This window comes from Trachymyrmex septentrionalis, unplaced genomic scaffold, assembly GCF_001594115.1.
Source record: "Trachymyrmex septentrionalis isolate Tsep2-gDNA-1 unplaced genomic scaffold, Tsep1.0 scaffold40, whole genome shotgun sequence".
In the NCBI taxonomy this organism is placed as follows: domain Eukaryota; kingdom Metazoa; phylum Arthropoda; class Insecta; order Hymenoptera; family Formicidae; genus Trachymyrmex; species Trachymyrmex septentrionalis.
This window is the reverse complement of record NW_017305569.1, coordinates 2230448-2248839: the sequence shown is the minus strand read 5'-3', so window position 1 is coordinate 2248839 and position 18392 is coordinate 2230448. Positions and strand designations below refer to the sequence as shown.

The following is an 18392-nucleotide window of genomic DNA, read 5'->3' as shown; positions in this document are numbered from 1 at the left end:
TTTTTCTTACATGTGAGATTGCTGCGCGTGGCTCTTAACAAACGTCAAGTCATTGTTATCGGACGTTCGGAATGAGGGGGACGGTTTTCCGGCGCGAGAAAGAAATGGCAGAAGCAAAATCGATGGGTCGAGGCAACGCTGATTGATCTTGGACTATTCTCAACGGGGTTTATAAACGAAGCGCATTAAGGCAGACTAACCGCCGCTATTTAGTACTAAAGGTAAACTCAAGCGCTAAGTAATTAATTTTTAAACGGACCTTACATAAGTTCTTCCCTGGAAAATTTTCTGAAAAAAGCATTCCAGTACAGATTAATAATGGATTGCATATTCGAGCTTCAAAAGAAGCATATAAATTAATAAGAAACGTTAAACGAGTGCGAGATTGACGTAAAACCATTATGTGGTTTATATATCTACATATTTATGTATATATCATCGAAATGAAAGATTCCTGATGGAAATTTCTCGTAGAAATATTTTTATCTCTGAACATGATAAAAGCAATAAAATTATATGCTTATAAAAAAAAATTCACTAAACTTGCTTCTTATCGCATGTCTGGAACGGTTGTAATACTAAATTCGAGTTTTCATATCACATATTAAACGGGCCATGATAAATGGGATACCGAGCAACCGAATTAATCCTCCGCATTAAAAATTTGTGAGGCAACTTGTATAAAAAGCATTACAAAATGTACAGTGTGAAAGGGATAAAATTCGCGACGGTCGGTGTAACGGAACGCAGATAGCTCAATGCGCATTTAATTAGCGGTGAATTTTTCTCTGCGTTCCTCTAACGAGCGCACCGCGACGTTGTACCGCGGTATCGTAATTGAAAACGGAAGAGAAATACGAGTTAACGTCGCGTCTAAGAGTGGAAGCAAAAAGAAATCTGCTATACGTCTGCTCATCGAGAACGGTCGCATATATCCGGTTTTCGTTAACCGTTTGCGACTCGATTTGCTCGGATGCATGTCACTCGACGTACCGCGTAAATATCGCCGGGAAATCGTATTTACCCGCTCAGTAACGTATGTACGTGGTACACACAAACGGAGGAAACATTGCGAATTTCCGCTATTCATTAGCAACGTTCATCTTTATCTTCCACTAACGTATTATCATAGCTAATAAATATTTCAATTTCATCAAGCCATACATTCGCTCCTCCATTAATTTATACTCATATTATGAATAGAATTCAACGATAATATGATTGTAATCTTTAATTCGTAATTATGTTTTAATTTCATTTCTCATGTGTTATTAATACATATATACATGTAATATTCTTCAATTTACCGCAAATTGGAGTAAGAGACCAAAAGATAAAATAGAACGGAGATTTAATTGAATGTGATTTTCATGAATGTCACTTAAAGCAATTACAGAACAGGGCTCCTTCATGTCCTTTTCCAAGAAAATACGTGTCTCGAATAGACAAAATCCGAATGACTATTTTTACAATTATACAATATGATTTGCCTTTGCTCCTCTGCCTTCACCTATTTCATTATCGTTCACGGTGTCACGTCTAAATTGAATAGAGCATAAATTACACTTGTCGCATTCATGCCGGCAATTATTCAACGCGCTACTGCAAAATCTCGCAACGAGACGTATGTTCCACGCTCTGTTAAAGGACAGAATCGTTCCCTTTGCAGAGCGCAACCCGGTTCCAAGCACCGCGTTCTTGCATTTCTCATGTCTCCGAGAATCCGATAAAAACCAACCTGGTTGCTCCAGCACGGAGTCCGTCCTGGGTCATCCAAAGAGAAAGAGAGAGAGAGCTCTTCCGGGCGGATCGAAACGCAGCTGCAGCTTCTATGGTACGGGACACCACCGCCGCGCCGCCCTTCTTCTCTTTGGGGTGGTTCGCAGCTCGATAGAAGCGAAACAACTCCTTCGGCACTGCACACCGCCAATGTAATACGCGACGAGAGCGGGACGCCTCGTGTACCGGCGATTACCGAACGTGCGATCCATACAACACTCTCCACGGAGGCGTCGCGACGCTCACTGCGGAGACTCCGTCGCGTACCCGCCCTTATAGCATCGTGTTGCGCTCACACTGCGCCCCCTGTGCCCCCTAACCACCCTTCCACCTTCCTAGTCCGCCGCACCACCGCCGCTACTCTCTCTCTCTCTCTCTCTCTCTCTTCACGTTCCCCTCTCCAACGCCTCGCACAACCCCCAACCCTCTCACGGCCCCCACCTTACGGGGGATAACGCGAGTGCTCGTTCGAGGGACCAACCGATGCATTCTTCGGAGATGCTTCGTCGCTTGACGCTGCGAGCTCCAGGTAAGAGCGAGGGAATGGATTTCTTCGTGCTCCTTCGGTTACTCAATCCTTTGTTTGCAATTGCATTAAAGCGGAAAAATACGCTTCGCCGTATACTATGCCCGCGACGTGCCACTTTATTGTTGTCTCATCGGTGCAGACGATACGTCTCAAGGATACGCGTATCAAAGATTTGACTTCGGTTACTGATCTTTTTGCGTAACTTTCGACGCTGGTAAAAACAGACAAGTAAAACCATTGTAAAAAGTTAATGCAACGAAATGTTCCGTAGCAAAATACTCGAGAGACACGTGAGATTATTTTTTTAATTATTTTATTTACTAGACACCCGACACTAAATAATAACATTAACGTGGCAGTACTTATATATACATTCACGCTTCGTCCTCGTAAATGACCAAGTCGTTCGTTATAAAGCCCTTCCGGAGGTATTGCAACGCAGTACACGTCAGCCACGTGCCTTAGAAATGGCCGAGATATTTGTGTGAATTTTTTTTTCAACATTTTTTTATATAGGATCAATTAAAAAGCGTGCAACGCATTTTCTGTTGAGGCAATTAAATTAAAAGTCCTGCGTCTAAACAGAAGCAATTTCTTTTACAGCACGCTCAGGCGGACTCGCGTATCAGTCTACGAAACATTGCAGCTGCTGAAGGGATAAAAGTGTCCCTATCTCGAGAGTTTTGGTACTAACAAAGTTATTTACCGCGTCAGGCGCAAATGCCAATTTAAGAGGTAACCGTTATAATGACGCTAAAGTCAAACCGGCGAGCTGATAAGATTTAACTTGTTGAGCGCAGCGACAGACATTGGGCGTACCTCGCTAGCGAGAAAATACATCTCCGTACAACGAGAAACTTTAACTCTGAAAATGGTTCGGAACATTTCTAGAGATGTCAGCGAGTTAATTCCGACATTTACATTTACGTCACCGTATAAAATTGATCGATAAAACGCTGATTTTCCGACAGTGAGAAGTTTGGTAAGGAGATCTTTTTTGTGCGCGAATACATTTTTGTTCTCTCGAATTAAGAGAAAATTGTGAAATCGAGCGTAATGATAATTGAATTATTTAAATTTATTATCACAAAATTCCACTCTCAAGAACTGATATTTTTTACAATAGCTCCCTGATTTATAAAATTTTAAATGTAACAGGTAACAATTATATCAGTGCACAATAATAAAAAATTAAATCAGATATCGATAAACAGCAGAAGTAAAATTTTATTAGTTAAGTTTTTATTATTTTATATCTATTTTAAGCTTTCTATTATTATATTTATTTTGAAACTTTTCTATTTCTCATAAAAAATTTCAATAATATTTATTATCCAGAAAATATTAATATAGCGTGTAAATTAATTTATAGATTTACACATTTTGTTTCTTTTTTAAGAAAAATGAACCTGAAAATAAAGTCTTCTTTTTGATACTGTCATGTCTTTTATATTTCTTTAAACTTTAGCATATCTTATATTTCTGTGACGAATGAACAACGTATGATGACATTATAAGACTGACGTTACATTCAACTTTCTTTTACGACAAGACATATACTTGTACGACACGTGCTGTCGCTCTAGAAAATTGCGATCCTGAGTAAGGTCGACACGCATCACATTCAGTAGGATGCTCATAAAAAATCCTTATCTACTTAATACCTGAGAGATGAAGATATGTATCGCGATTTAATGTTAAAGGTAATACAAAATATCCTTTGTGATAATGTATCATTTAGTCTTATCAAATATGTTAGAATTATATATATTCGCTAAAAAGAAATTGCTTACAACTTACCTTAAAAGCAGAATTCTGTCGCTAATTTACGCTTTTTGAGACACTGTATCTATCATTCTGACACAAACCGTATTTCAGATCGTTAGTCTTCCAGTATCATTAATTTAGCTATCGTAGGGACACACGTATCATGGTATCCAGACTCATCGGAGAAGAAAAAAAAGAGTCGGAGCTCAAAGAAGCGTTTCTTTCGAGGGTTAAACTTCTTCGTTCGTGACATGACCCTAACTATCTCTGTCAAGTGACCAATTGGTTATCCAGTTACGCTTTACTTGAACATCATTTTTATGCTTTTTTTTTTATTGATGACCTATGAAATGTTCACAATAAGATTCTTAATCCCTTGGGAATAATCACTTGGAATATTTTTGTATCTCAGCGACGAAAACATTTAACTTTGTTGTAAAATATTGTATTATTTATATGGATCGTTTAACCTCTGTTTAACAATTATTTTGAATGGATCGTATAGATCATATTTCCCTTTTTTTTTAAATAATTGTTCTTTACCTTTATATATATGCAGTTCTATCAAAAACCCGCAATAAAATAACGTTCTGTTTATTAATCTATATATATTTTTTTTAGAAATACTGTCATAATAAATTACTTAACGTGCTGATTCTATTTATTGTTTGTCCTATTTTTATTTTTATTTTTCAGAAAATGTGATTAAGTCTATATCTATAGTATTTTCAAATAGTATTAATAAATAAAAAAATAAAAAAAAAATAAATAAAAAAATAACTTACAATATACAATATATTTTTAATAATTTTAATTGAGGTATCAAAACAGTTCAGGTAATTATTTAATAAAAAGATCAGATGATTATTTTCGGATTAAGAAAGAAGATTTAACTATTATTAAAGATTATATTATATTATATAATAATTAGCACGTAATGTACTTAGCGTTAAAAAAATATTTAAAAAATTACAAAAAGATTAAAAAAATATATGCTTAAATGCAATCAATTAATCAGAAAATTCTTCCTAATTTAATATCCTAATTTGATGAAATAAAACTTTTCAAAACGATACAAAAACTTCACTTAATAATCACTCAAATACTTTGTCCAATAGATTATATAATTATTTTCGTAAATTTAAAAAAGATATTACTTTTTAGGTACATAAAGTGATTTGTGTACCAAGAAATAAATCCCAGAGTATGATTTTCGCCTCATTGGTTAAAGAAAAAGAACGTGTGGATTATGCCCTTAAAAAGCTGTCTTTTCAATAGTCCATGAGACAGTCTTTCAGTTTCCGGCTGAAAGGATATCTAATACTCGAGTCTAGTGACCCTGTGTGACCATTCTTAAGGACGCTGGACGAAATTCAACAAGACCAATGTAAAATATTTCGTTTATTCGATAACAATTTCGCCTCTTCCGGCGTGGAAGCACGATTGCGAAGTTTATTGTACAAAAATTATTAAGTTCTGTTGTACACACCTAATATAGGTGCTGATAACTATTTACAGCTTTTTCAAATATTACTAGAAAATTCTTAGGAAACATAATATAATAGTATTTTTGATCAATAATCTCGATTTCGCTTCAACATTCATATTCGACGCGCCATTCATACAGCGCGAAGTTACGTTTAAGGCACTTGTATTATCAAAATATACAGACGGACGTAAATCGTCACACAGTAATTAAACTACAGTAATAACGATTCGAGTGTATTCGCGCGAAATACAAGCCGGAAGTTACGTGAATCCCCGATCAATGAAAAAAGAATCGACAGTTTCGCGAAGAAGTTACAAATCAATCGCGAATTTATGCTTTCTTCGAAGCAGTTCTTTCTTCATTTCTGCGTTTTCATTCTTTTTAGCTCCTTTATATCGTGGAATAGTCCTCAAGCAGAGTCTCGCCAAAATGCGTTACGACGTAATCGTGATAATACATCATTATACAAAGTGGTTGCCCGATGATGAGACTTGCCCATACGACGATGTTACCCCATCTGGCGCCGCAGTATCGTTCCGCCATCTTGCTCAACACCGACAGTGGTATCTAGAATGAACAATTAGCGTTGCACGACCGGAATTTCCGTACTTAGGAACGGACAGGGTAGATCTTGTACGTGCATACAAGATGTAGTGCATCACGTAATTTCATGTAAAGCATAGCAAATGATGTTGCAACGTCTGATATCCCGGAATATGAAATCTGCATGACAATTAAAGACATATTAACCGACGTCTATTAAGAGAGTAATTTAACCCCAGCTACTTTATATAATATTCTTTATACATATTCTTTCTCTGATTACGTTTAATTTACTTGGAATTACAGCTTGACTGAATCCTTTATCTTATTTTCCAGGATCCAATAGCAATCTTCAGCAATCCAGAATATTATTGTTTAAAGCCGTAGAGAGTCTTTGAGGAATCAACAAGAATGTCTTGACAATAGAGTCAACATTTGCACAATTAATAAGAGGCGCAAAGCAAAAGCAAGGAGTTCTTACCTGTCCCATCATACCCATAAACGCCCATATCTTGAACGTCCTTAAGGGTACACTGACGAGATACTCGTGAAAGAAAGCGCTAATAAAGAAGACAGTCAATGACGCCGTGGTTTTACCATAACCCATTTCTACTATCGGAATATAGAGATGTCTGTAACATAAATGTATCATCAACAAAATACAATATGTTCGAATTATAAGTGGAAATTAGACTGATAAGAGTAAATCAATTAAGGTCCTGTTTTCATTTGTTAGTTAATATACGTTAGAGTTAACTCGATGGTAAGGTTAAAATCACATTTTTTCTATTTATAGTTAATCACTGATGGTTTTGTAGTAAATAACTTTTAAAGTTACGAAACCATTAATTTTGTGATTAATCATAGCTAAAAAAACACAATTTTTACATTATCATCAAGTTAAGTGAATTTAAGTCTTAAACGAAACGTTAATAAAATTATTAAGCTTAAATCACAATCAGATAATGAAGCGAAACTTAACAGAAAATTATCCTATTTTCGGTTAAAAAGTATCTTGGTACTTAATAATATTCATGCAGCTTTGTAAATAAATTTTTCAGTTCTTTATAAACTGCACGTCGTTACGGTTTGTCAAACTTGAAATGTATTCATAAACTAAAGTTGGAAATAACATCACAAATTTACATTAATCGTTAATTCAATAGTAACAAAAATATCTTAATATATTGGAATGTAATATAATCAAATTTTCATTTGTGGATTTTGTTTAAAAATAAAATGCAAAAAGTATTTTTATATTAGAAGCATATGAATTCTTTTCTTTGTTCCTGTCTTACGATATTTTTATATTGATTACGTAGTTCTGGCAAAATTGTACATTCAATAATAGAAAACGATCTAAAAATGTTCAATCGATTAAAGATCCTGATTCTAATCGTAACGAACTCAGAAAAAGTATATTTAGAGCACGTTTCGTTTATTATTCCGATAATACAATACTATTATCACAAAGGAACGCATTTCTATGGTATCCGCGCTCTCAGACGGTAGTTGTGTTACAGAATGCAAAAGTCGTTAGGCCGATAAGGCAAACAAAAAGTACGACGGCGCGAAGTCGCTCCAAAAAATTAAAGCAATATTCGGGAAAGTTTCGCAACATTTCGGTTTGGCAACACTCTACCATTATCGTTTTCGTTTGTATGGCCGAACAAGTAGAATCGGGGCAACTCGGGAAAGAGTCGTTAGCCGCTTGGCTATCAGCGAAGCTGCATCGAAAAGAGAGCAAAAATGCAGAAGAGCGTACTGAAAGAGAGAGAACGGGGAAAAAAAATGAGAAGAAAGCAGCAGGAAGCAGAGAACATTCAAAGGTGGTACGACGACAGTTCTAAGGATTTCGGGCCGCATCTTCAGAACTCTTGCTGCCGCCAGATCCTTCTTCCGCATTGAATCGTGCTTTCTTCAACCGAAGCGAACGTCTCGTTCGCGCAAGACGTTCAGGAATATCTCTAGTTATGTAGGTATTATAAGCGTCGCGGGGAATAAACAGCCTTAAGTGCGCATCACGATGCGTATCGGCTTTTCCCATTACAAACCTGAAAGGGCGTCGGCAGTGGTCTCAACGGTCTCGTCAACAACGACACACCTCTGTACCTCTCGCTCTGGGGGAGCATTTCCATTTTCACCTCCCGACCACCCCGCACATTGCCGCGTATACTGTAGCTGCGTGCCAGTCGCAGCTTGCAAATGCAACTGCGTATCTCAGTCGTGGCGAAAAAAAGAAACGGGGCGAGCGACGTAAGCGGGCAGATGCGTCGCCGAGGCAAAAAGGAAACGCGAGCAGCGCCTGGGTTTGAAATTCATGTCGCGAAAACTCGCACGGCGTCTCTTTAGCGATCCCTATTTTTCTCCATTTTTATGTCATTTAAAAAGAGAGCATGGCCAGTCATTCTCACGGTACGTGTCGCGTTTTATAAGGGTATGCTATAAGACAATCCCGCTCTTGTTATGCAGTGGTGGCTACTATTCCACATTACGTCATGTCTGTCGGAACTAACTTGAACAACGCGATTCTCTTTAGCATGATCAAATTAAGTTTCTTCACAACAGAAATATTATTCGAGCTTAATACTATAAGATATCAAAGAAAAACGTGGAGCCCTTGTAAGAATCCTGGGATATTCAAAGTATCCCGTCACGACATTTCTAATATTCCACAGGAAAAGCAGTAGATTGACTCTTTACACGACATTCATGGTAAACCTTGCGCAGCTTGTACGTGGCAATTCCGACGATTCCCTTTTCTCTCGGTCACATAATAAGAACTTCGTACGGCCACTTTTACAGGGATTTAAACTTTCTTTTGGGCTACTTTCGAAGTACAAAGAACCGGCGCGTTCTTGAAAGGAGGTCGTCACTATGGGCTCGAGTTGTTAGGTGCACGTGCGATGGGTAACCGTAAAAGATGGAAGGCCCGCCGGAAAAGTCTTTCGGAAGTTCGCTGATTGTATTGAGCGGGGGATGTATAATCTAATGTGGCGGCGACAGCCGAGATGTATAGGTTGAGGGAGACATTTTAGGCGGAATAAAAGGTTTTCGTAAGGAAGCCCATTCTTATAAAACGAAAAACTGTCTCTCATGTAATGTCTCACATAATGTCCTCATACATGTATATAGCTATGCGAAAATTTGTACGTAAAAACTCGAGCTATTCTTATAATGTCGACAAACTAATTAGGTTAAATGAAATTTTTGCAACTTTACACAAAGAAAATTGAGTGCACAAAAGTGTTAGAGACCGACATTTTTCCTCATCTACTTGATGTTTGTATGTAATAGGTAAGGCGTGTCGAAATTACTGAGACGATGCACGAATGTTACGTTGAAATGACGGTCATAGCTGTGAAATAACCTCAGCGAGACGCGTATTGCATTATTATATAATCATGTTATCTCTACAGCCAAGTCAAAGGTGCAAAGTAAAGCGCCGGAAGAGTTTTTCCTTCTACAGCGTGGAAGGTAGGTACGCGAGAAGCTGAGTGTTACGGAACGAAGAGATGGCAAAGGGTAAATAGCATAAGGGAGTGGTATATAAGAGAAAGAGAGAGAAAGAGAGGGGAAGAGAGAGAAAGAGATAAAAATGGTTGAAGAAGTAAAGAGATGAGGCCGTCACTACAAGTCGGACCTTTGATCGACTTTCCTCTGTTCAATCTAACCGAGGTTAAACTTCGTTAATAAGTATGCTCCTCTTTAAGAAGATTCAATTACATTTTTCGCCAATAACGATAATGTGATCTAACGTTCAGTCTATGTAAAAGAAGAGAAGTTTCTATGCATCGAAAACATCTGGCTGCATGCATTTTATGCACATATATTCATTAATTACATTCAACTTTGTTTAATAAACGACTATCTATATATTATCATTTTTCATATTTTTTCTTAACAGACTTTCTAATAACACATATTAGTTTATCATATATAATTCGATCATAGCTGTCATTTTATCATGTTCCTTTTTACAATTAATAAGCTTTTTAATAATAAATCCAGTTACTGCAATAATTTACTCAGTCATCAATATATGTTAAAGGTATAACGATAATCTCTCTTACGTTATCATTTCTAAAAATGGCAATATTTCAACTAATAATATAACTAATAATGTTTTAAATGAAGAACATATTTGTCTATATCAATTATAAAAATTTTAAAAATAGTCGTTATTATTAATGTAAAGTCAAATAAAAATTGCATTTTTATCTCTCAATAAGCTGTGTAATAACAATAGCGCAATTGAAGAATTATTTTCAACTAATTTTATAAAAATCATAATAAAGAATCCTCCTGATATCAAGTATTGCTATGAATAAAACGGTTTATTCACCGCACTGCCCAGCGATGCACCGGCGCGTTCCAAGTTCTCCAGAACGTATCGATATTGTTGGCGTTCCACCAGTCACTGTAAAAATTCCGATCTGCAAAGTGTAGTAACTCGCCCAACAGATTGAGAGAGGAGTGAAATGTCAAGTAGAAAAAGCAAAGCCATACTAGATGATTTGGTATCTGAAACAATAAAAAAAATTTAATATATAAGTGTAAATAGTTAGAATCACTACAGTTGCAGGGTGCTATTTCATTTGTGCGTTTTTGTCGTACGACAAATGTGTACAGAACAGAAAGTGTCCTCAGATCTCTTTCCCATAGCCAATCAACAGGCTTGAAAAATTTGTCGTATGACAAACACGCACAAATGAAATATCACCCGCAGAATGTCATTTATAACAGGATCAAGAAGGAGCTTTAAGAGTTTAATCCATCAAGAATAGAATGTATTAATCCATTTAACATAAGGTAAACTTATTTATGTCTCGATAATGTCTCAAATTGGTAAGATGCCCACACGGAATTCAGAAGATCCAGATTCGAATCGCAGCTGAGAGGATATTTTTCACAATAAATTATTTACAATACTTTAAAAATGCTTATTAGCATTAATAATATTAAATCGCTTGTCATTTTAACGTGTGATATTGCATATTCTAGCTTTAATTTATAAATTTCAAGACTGACAAATATATAATAGGCGCACAATTTTTTAAATTAAAAATTGTAAAAATTTACACACATACTATTAAACACCAAAAGACTCGCCATGACGGAATATGATTCTCTTCACTCGTTTATGTTAAGTTTATTTTTATATAATATTAATATTAATACGTATTATATAATATTAATATTAATACATATTATGTAATATTACTTAAATATAAATTACTTTGTCAATATTTTATGAGTTCAAAATTTCGATTGCTCGTTTTCAAAAATAAAATTTTAAATATGTAATATTCAAATACATAAATATTTAATATAATTATATATTAAAAACGTGATTCCACTTTGATATCAAATTCATCAATATATTCACGATTTTTATTTACAGAATACAATACAGGTATTTTCCTATTTACAAGGGAAAAGACTTCGATCATAAGTTAAATAGTAATCATATGCTAAGGCCCATATTCAGAACGCGCTTACAACAATGTTAGCGCGCTAACATGCTATAATTTACGCATACTATAGAATTTTAGAGATAAAAACGAGCTTGATAAGCGCGTTCTAAATATGGGCCTAAATGTTTGTTATTTTTTCTCTTTTAATAATATTTATATTACTAACCATTTTAAACATAAATAATAATAAGATTATGCGAAAAAATAAGTTAATACCGGTTTACATCAATGTAGATTAATTTTAATCTCAGTTTAACTTACTCTTCGTATTTTCTAAGCTAATCGATCGTAAGTCCAAAAATCCGTAACTTAAGATACCTGCGTAAGTTTTCTTCAACTATTCACAGAAAGTTGATAATTTAGACATATTTTTATTTTTTACATTACGTGGAAATAATGATATTTCATTAGAGATTTATTTTAAATAATTTTTATTTCTTTATAATTAATAAGTTTCTAATTAGATATTACTAGACGTTATATTTTTCTTTCTCAAGATATTTAAATCCTGAGAATTATTTAAAAATAGAAGATACGTCTTATTAAAAAAAAAAAAACAAGTAATATAAACAGTAATATAAAGTATAGTAAACAGTAATATAAAAATTCTCGCAAACGAGGAACACGTGTAAGAGTAGTAAGATGCGTTTGAAATGCAAAAAAGCCGCGATTATAAAAAGATCAAAAAAATGATCAAAGCTTTCTCATACACATACATACGCAATGTATCAAGTTCTTAATGGACTGAATAAAATGTGACACTCCATAATGACACTAAAAAAATTAACTAAAACAAGGATAATCAGGACCGAGACGAGCGTATTACAGTATTATTTACGCATCTGCAAATGAAAGTGAGACGACTGTACAACGAACTTATAAATTATCCCGTCTGTTCATTTAATTACGCTTTAATGGAAGTGACTTAAACCAAGCCTTTGATCATTTATCGCGTACATAATACGATATTACGTTAAAAATCCTTGTGTATTTTATTGTAGCCATATTTTCTTAATGTATGCTTCCTTTTTTAAAATACCTTTAAAAAACTGAAGAAAAAGCAACACGTGATTTCATCGCTATATAGATATATTATTATTTAATTCTTTACATATTTTTTATTTCAACTTTAAAATTGATTGTTTTTCTTCTATGCTCGACATTCATGCCTCTCGTGATGCAACGACAACTGAAATAAATGTTTCCGCATCAAAAAAGTAGCGACAAAAAGAATAAGAAAGGAAGAAAGAAGGATATGGGCTCGACCTCAGTATCATACAAATACTTTCGCGAAAATTTCTCGACGTACCGCTTGCTTTCATGACGAAGAATTTCGAAGTTATTTCGTTTCGGATGCCATTTCGAGGCTGCCGAGTCGCGGTATCATCCGCGTGCTTCCACCGAGCTCTCTCACGCGAGGCAAAGGACTTAATAATGTTGCCAGGCACAAAGGTCAAGTCTCTTGTGCCGCGAGGCATTCGTGGCACTTTCGCGAAAAAAGGACAGAAAGCCCTCAGCACTTCCTCCTGGTTCCTATAGCAGCCTCTTCCGGCGTCCACGTAGTCCGAGAAAACTTACCTCGGCGTTTTAATTTCGTTTACTTGGGGATGCTACCGAAGAAGAAAGAGGGTTGAGATCTACGGAGAGGGGAAAAAAGATAGTGGCACAGAGACTACAGCAGAAGCCAGTGAATCGTTTGAGACACGTCGACGATACCACAAAGGAAAAAGCGGTAAACTTTAAGCTGCTTTTTTGACCAGAGGCTACCTAAAAAGGAAGTGCTTTCTTTTCAGACAGTTATATGAGAGATGTAAAATTTTTCCGAAAGGATAAAAATCGCCCAAAGGATACGCAGGTATACTGTTTTGCCGATAGTAAGAAACTATGAAGATAGAAAAATGTTGATTTCCTCAGATATTCAATTCTTTAAATTCTCATTTGTACATCATATATATCTATATAGTTAGAATTCTAGAAACTTCCATCTTTAGACAATCCCGGAATTTTTATATCTATTTTAATAAATATTTAGATACATATCAATCTTTGAATTTTCTTAGATCTTCCGAAATTGAAATTTAGCCGTGCATTATCAAAAATGCAAATATACATAATCATCGTAATCCATTTCTTTTCTCCTTAAACTCTCTAAATCCGTATCAGTGAATAACTGATATCAGTCCTAATAATACATTGTAATCAGTAAATGAAATATGGAATCCCTAAATTAGCTAATCATTATTATTTGATCTAACTAATCTTATTTTCGCGTATAAATGTTTTAGTGTACAAAGGAGATGAAATTAACATGCAAAATATTAGTATTTTAATTATAAAATGCTGTTTCTATTTTTAATTGAATTTCAATTATTATCCAGCTGCCAAGTATATACCACTGTGTAATTACTGATTACTCACTGATTAAGCTTTAGAGAGAAGACATTTTCTTTATCAAGTTAATTGTATACATTACTGATCAATTTAAGGAAGAAATATAATCCTGTGAAACCAGCAAAAAGTTCCTAGAAAATATTATCCACGAGTCGCGCGAACAGGAGAGCGTTCATTCATATTGATGCGCGACTCAAACATTGATTCCCATGCAAGAAACCAGCAATACCGTTCGATTCGTGCTTGATCCCATCGCCGGCCGCATAACATTAATGCGTGCTTGGCTTACGTACATCATCCGGCAGTCGATTTTCATCGATAATGCAGGAATATCGTATTACGAGGCGCTGCGGACGATCCGTGAGATTTTCTACATGCGCGTAATACGGATCGACGTATCCGCATCATTAGTAGTCGTTGAGGAAAAAAAAAGTAGGAGAATAAGTCGACCTGCCTAAGCGCGTGCATCCCATTACGTTGGCAATCGATATTTTCCATTTTCTTCCCGATCGCTGACATTACCCTTCCCCTCACCTGCCATTCTCTCTCCGTGTCCCGAGGGTGCACGACGTGTACCTGTCTATCGGAGACGGCTTACGCTTACTAGGTCTAGAAGGACATTAACATGTGAAAGGTATAACCCAGTAATAACGGTTGGGATAGAGAATGTAAATGAGGACGGATTGAATTTTTTAACTTTATCGAGAGTCAGCTATTGGCTTGCGAGCGGGAGAGTGGGGTTATATTTCACAAAGTATGCAAATGTTGAATATAATCGAAATTGCCACTCAAGATTGTTCAAAAAGACTCGTATTAAGGGTAGATATTGATCAATTACGAAGACTTGGCTGTTTATATCTCGTTGCCGAAAAATATTTTAGAGATAGTAGAAATAACATTACAGTATTTTGATATTTCTCTTGACACGACCAGATCGTGATTAGAAGTTATATTTATATTATTAATAAGGCACGAATACGTTTTACATAGTCGAGGATTATGTCAGAAATTAAATTGTGCCCATCGCTATATTGTAATCCTTGTGATCGATAGATAAAAGCGACGAGGTAATCGGCCATTATAGCCGTTTTGCACTTCGAGTGATTTTCAAAGTCAAAGGGATTTCGAAGCACTGACACGCGGGCGTGTGCAAAAGGTGAGATCGAGCCGAGAAAGAGAGCTGGGAGCAGAAGAGAGAAAGGGCCTCATTGGCAAAGCGGACTGCGGGAAAATTGCGTTTCCCCATTACGGCGAGATTAAAGTCCCGTCCCGCATTGCAGTTCCGCCCTGTTTCTTCCGGTGCCACCCTCGTACATAAGAACCGCAATTAACCCACGACGGGTCACACTGATCTCGAGGTCCATGGTCCCTCGCGGCTATTTGCGGTGTAAACGAAAAGTAAGGGTGCGCGAAAGATCGAGGGACGGACTTAGTCCGGCGATCGGCAAACAATTATTTTTCCTCCACGTGCGCAAGGACAAATAGAATGTCGCGGCTGTCGTAAATGAGCAATCCTTCGCCTTGCTTTGGTGGAAAGGAACGGTTACTTCAACACGAAGAAATTTATTTTGCCCTGAGGCTGATATACGTACATATGTGTGCGTATATGTGTGTGTTTTCCTCTCTCTATCGCATGATATTAAAAGGCACATCAAAGGCTTTCTTCTGTTTCAATAGCCAATATTACTATTATTTGAGACTTCAATCTAGTCCAAGTAAAGAATACAGGAGTTGAAGAAGTTAATATCCTTTTAAACAGGGGGGGGGGGAGTTTTCTTTTGTGCGCTTAAATTTATTTTAGTACTATGTATATTTGCTCTAGTATCTAAATTCGTCATATTTTATTGACTTTTGATACTGTAATGTATCATGAATAGATAAATCAACTGCAATCAGATGTTACAATGTACTAAAACACTGTAAAGTCCATTCTATAATTACATAAGCATAATTGTAAATGATTGTAGCTGTACACTGAGAAAAGACTGAAAAATTTATCTATGAGAAACATAAGTTATTTCACTGAAATAAATTTATTTAAATATAACGAAATAAAATTTTATTTCTAGCAAATAAGTAATTTTATCTTCTTTTTTTTTTACAATTAATAAGATATATTTCACAGAAATGTATATTTCGTCATCATAATCCAATTTTTTTCGTAATAAATATTGAAGAAACATTTGTTTCGCAATACTTCGACATTTTTTTCTCAGTGTAATAATCGACCAATCATAATTGAATATTCTCCTCATATTTTATCGACCATGATTGGTCAATTTTACAATCACTTATAAATATGCTCATGTAATTGTGGAATGAGCTTAGAATACAAATATATAGTCGTATTTAAGATTTTCGTAAATATAATAAAGCTTATATATTATATTATTTATTTTACATTCCCATTATAGTCGCGCGTTGAGGTGCTTCAGTGATAAAGGTCGGTGACGCGAGTCGACGAACGGGCCGATAATTAACAGTGGAGCACAGTCGGATCAATTAACGTGAAGTGAACGAAAGTTCTATAACAAAACTCGGTCATGCACGACCGTCGGTCTACTGTTTTAATCGTAAGTAATCGACGTCTACCGAACGGCCGGGCGCGGGCTAGTTTACCGCGCGCCGTTATACACGCTCTCGAGGACAGTCGCTTTGGGACGAATTTATATAATTGAATTCGGTTCACTGAACTCCGCCCAGCACTCGAAACACTACGGCCGGCTAGTTCCGATCCGGAGCAACCGGGCTAACGAGAGAATAACAAGCAACGGCGAACGAACGGATGCGGAATCGCCTGGGCCGGTCTGAATGTCGAAGAGTAGCGAAGCGTGTCGGCGCGCGATGCAAGAACACGATGAGTGCTATGACGCTTGCATGAACAAACTATTGCATTGCACATATTGCACTAATTCATTTTTTCAGTTCTGTGCTCTCCTTTTGTTATACGTTCTCGATGTGCGGAGAAAGCAATCGTATATTCATTCAACTGCACACACAGAAATTAAAAATACAAAGACTATTTAATTTATTTTATCACAAAAGTTAAAAATACAAAGAATAATAGCTGTATAATATAACTTGAATATCGGAAAAAATTAATAGTATATGCGTTCAACTGCAGATGCAGAAATTAAAAATACAAAGACTATCTATTTTATCACAAAAATTAAAAATACAAAGAATAACAGCTATATAATATAACTTAAATATCGAAAGAAATTAATCTTCTATAATGCTAAGATAATTTCAGATAATATTTTACAAAAATTTCTTTCCAAGATTATCAATAATTTGAAGATTAAACTACGGCGAAGAAAAGATCGACTTGAAATTCAACAAGAAGCTATCGTTGAAAGGCTCCTCTGTAGACTCTATAAAAATGCATAACCGGTTATTCCAAAAAGATTATGTTCTCTTAGATAGATTTATACTGTTCCGATATTCACTTGCCAGCAACTGCTTTTATAGTGGCAGAAAAAACAGGCGAATCGGAAGTATCGAAACATCTTCGGCATATCGTTGTGCATCGATCTTCCTACGGAGTTGGCGACAAACGACCTTTTTCCATCGTCGAGCGTGCATATTTCACTCGGAAGCGTCACGGGAATACGGCCGACGCACGACGAAACTTAAATCAGGAATTCATAGATTCCGGCGTACTTCCTGCGAGGGCTCTGAAGCTCTTGCAGAATCCTCTCTGTATCCCTTTCTAAACTCGCTCTTCCTTGAAGAAAACACAACATTCCTATTTCACGTTTCCGCGGATAGTTTATTTTATTTTCTGATGTGTAACAGATCCAACTTATTGTAAAGTAAAGATCACTAACCGAGAACATTGAAGCTAACCGTCTCTCATACATTCTATTCTTTCAGATTAAAAAAAAAAACATTTGTTGAAAGAATATAAGTGAATAAACTGACAAATAAAATATACAGCATCTCGAATCAGCGAGAACAGTTATGAATAATCTTAAGGATTTTGAATATTCTTCTTATCTATTTGGAAATTCTATCTTAAGTATTCCGGATTATGTTCTTGGTAAATGTTCGTACAAGAAAGTTAGCGCCAGCTTGCAGACTTATGTACGGAATAGATTTACAACGCGTTATATTAAGCGCAGCATTTATCGACGACACGTAGTTTAATACAAGTTTTCTCTATCCCGCGTTCTGTCGAACAAGCTCGTAGTCGTAACAAAACTCAGGTGGAAACTGCGTTTTGTTGCGGGAGGGGAGAGATTGAATTCGCAAATATTTCCTCGAGATTTTCTTCGTAAGAAGTATATTGAGGAAAAAGAGCGAAAATCTAGCACTGAAAGTTGGAAGTATCTATATACACTGTCTTTCTCTTTTCTTTACAAATAAGATATAAAAACAGTATCGCAATATGACGACAAATCTAAATTATTACTAC

General features: G+C 35.9%; 1 protein-coding gene across 1 annotated transcript in view; it reads right to left on the bottom strand.

The window, feature by feature from the left end:
* Positions 1-5479: 5479 nt before the first annotated feature.
* Positions 5480-18392, bottom strand: part of LOC108751140 (diacylglycerol O-acyltransferase 1) — a 102216-nt gene continuing 89303 nt past the window's right edge. Inside the window, exons 10-12 of the mRNA XM_018491182.1 lie at positions 10453-10631; positions 6589-6739; positions 5480-6131 (exon numbers count right to left, since the gene is read on the bottom strand). Of these exons, the coding sequence (XP_018346684.1) occupies positions 5955-6131; positions 6589-6739; positions 10453-10631 (507 nt within the window). The 3' untranslated portion in view covers positions 5480-5954. The remainder of the gene's footprint in view (positions 6132-6588; positions 6740-10452; positions 10632-18392) is intronic.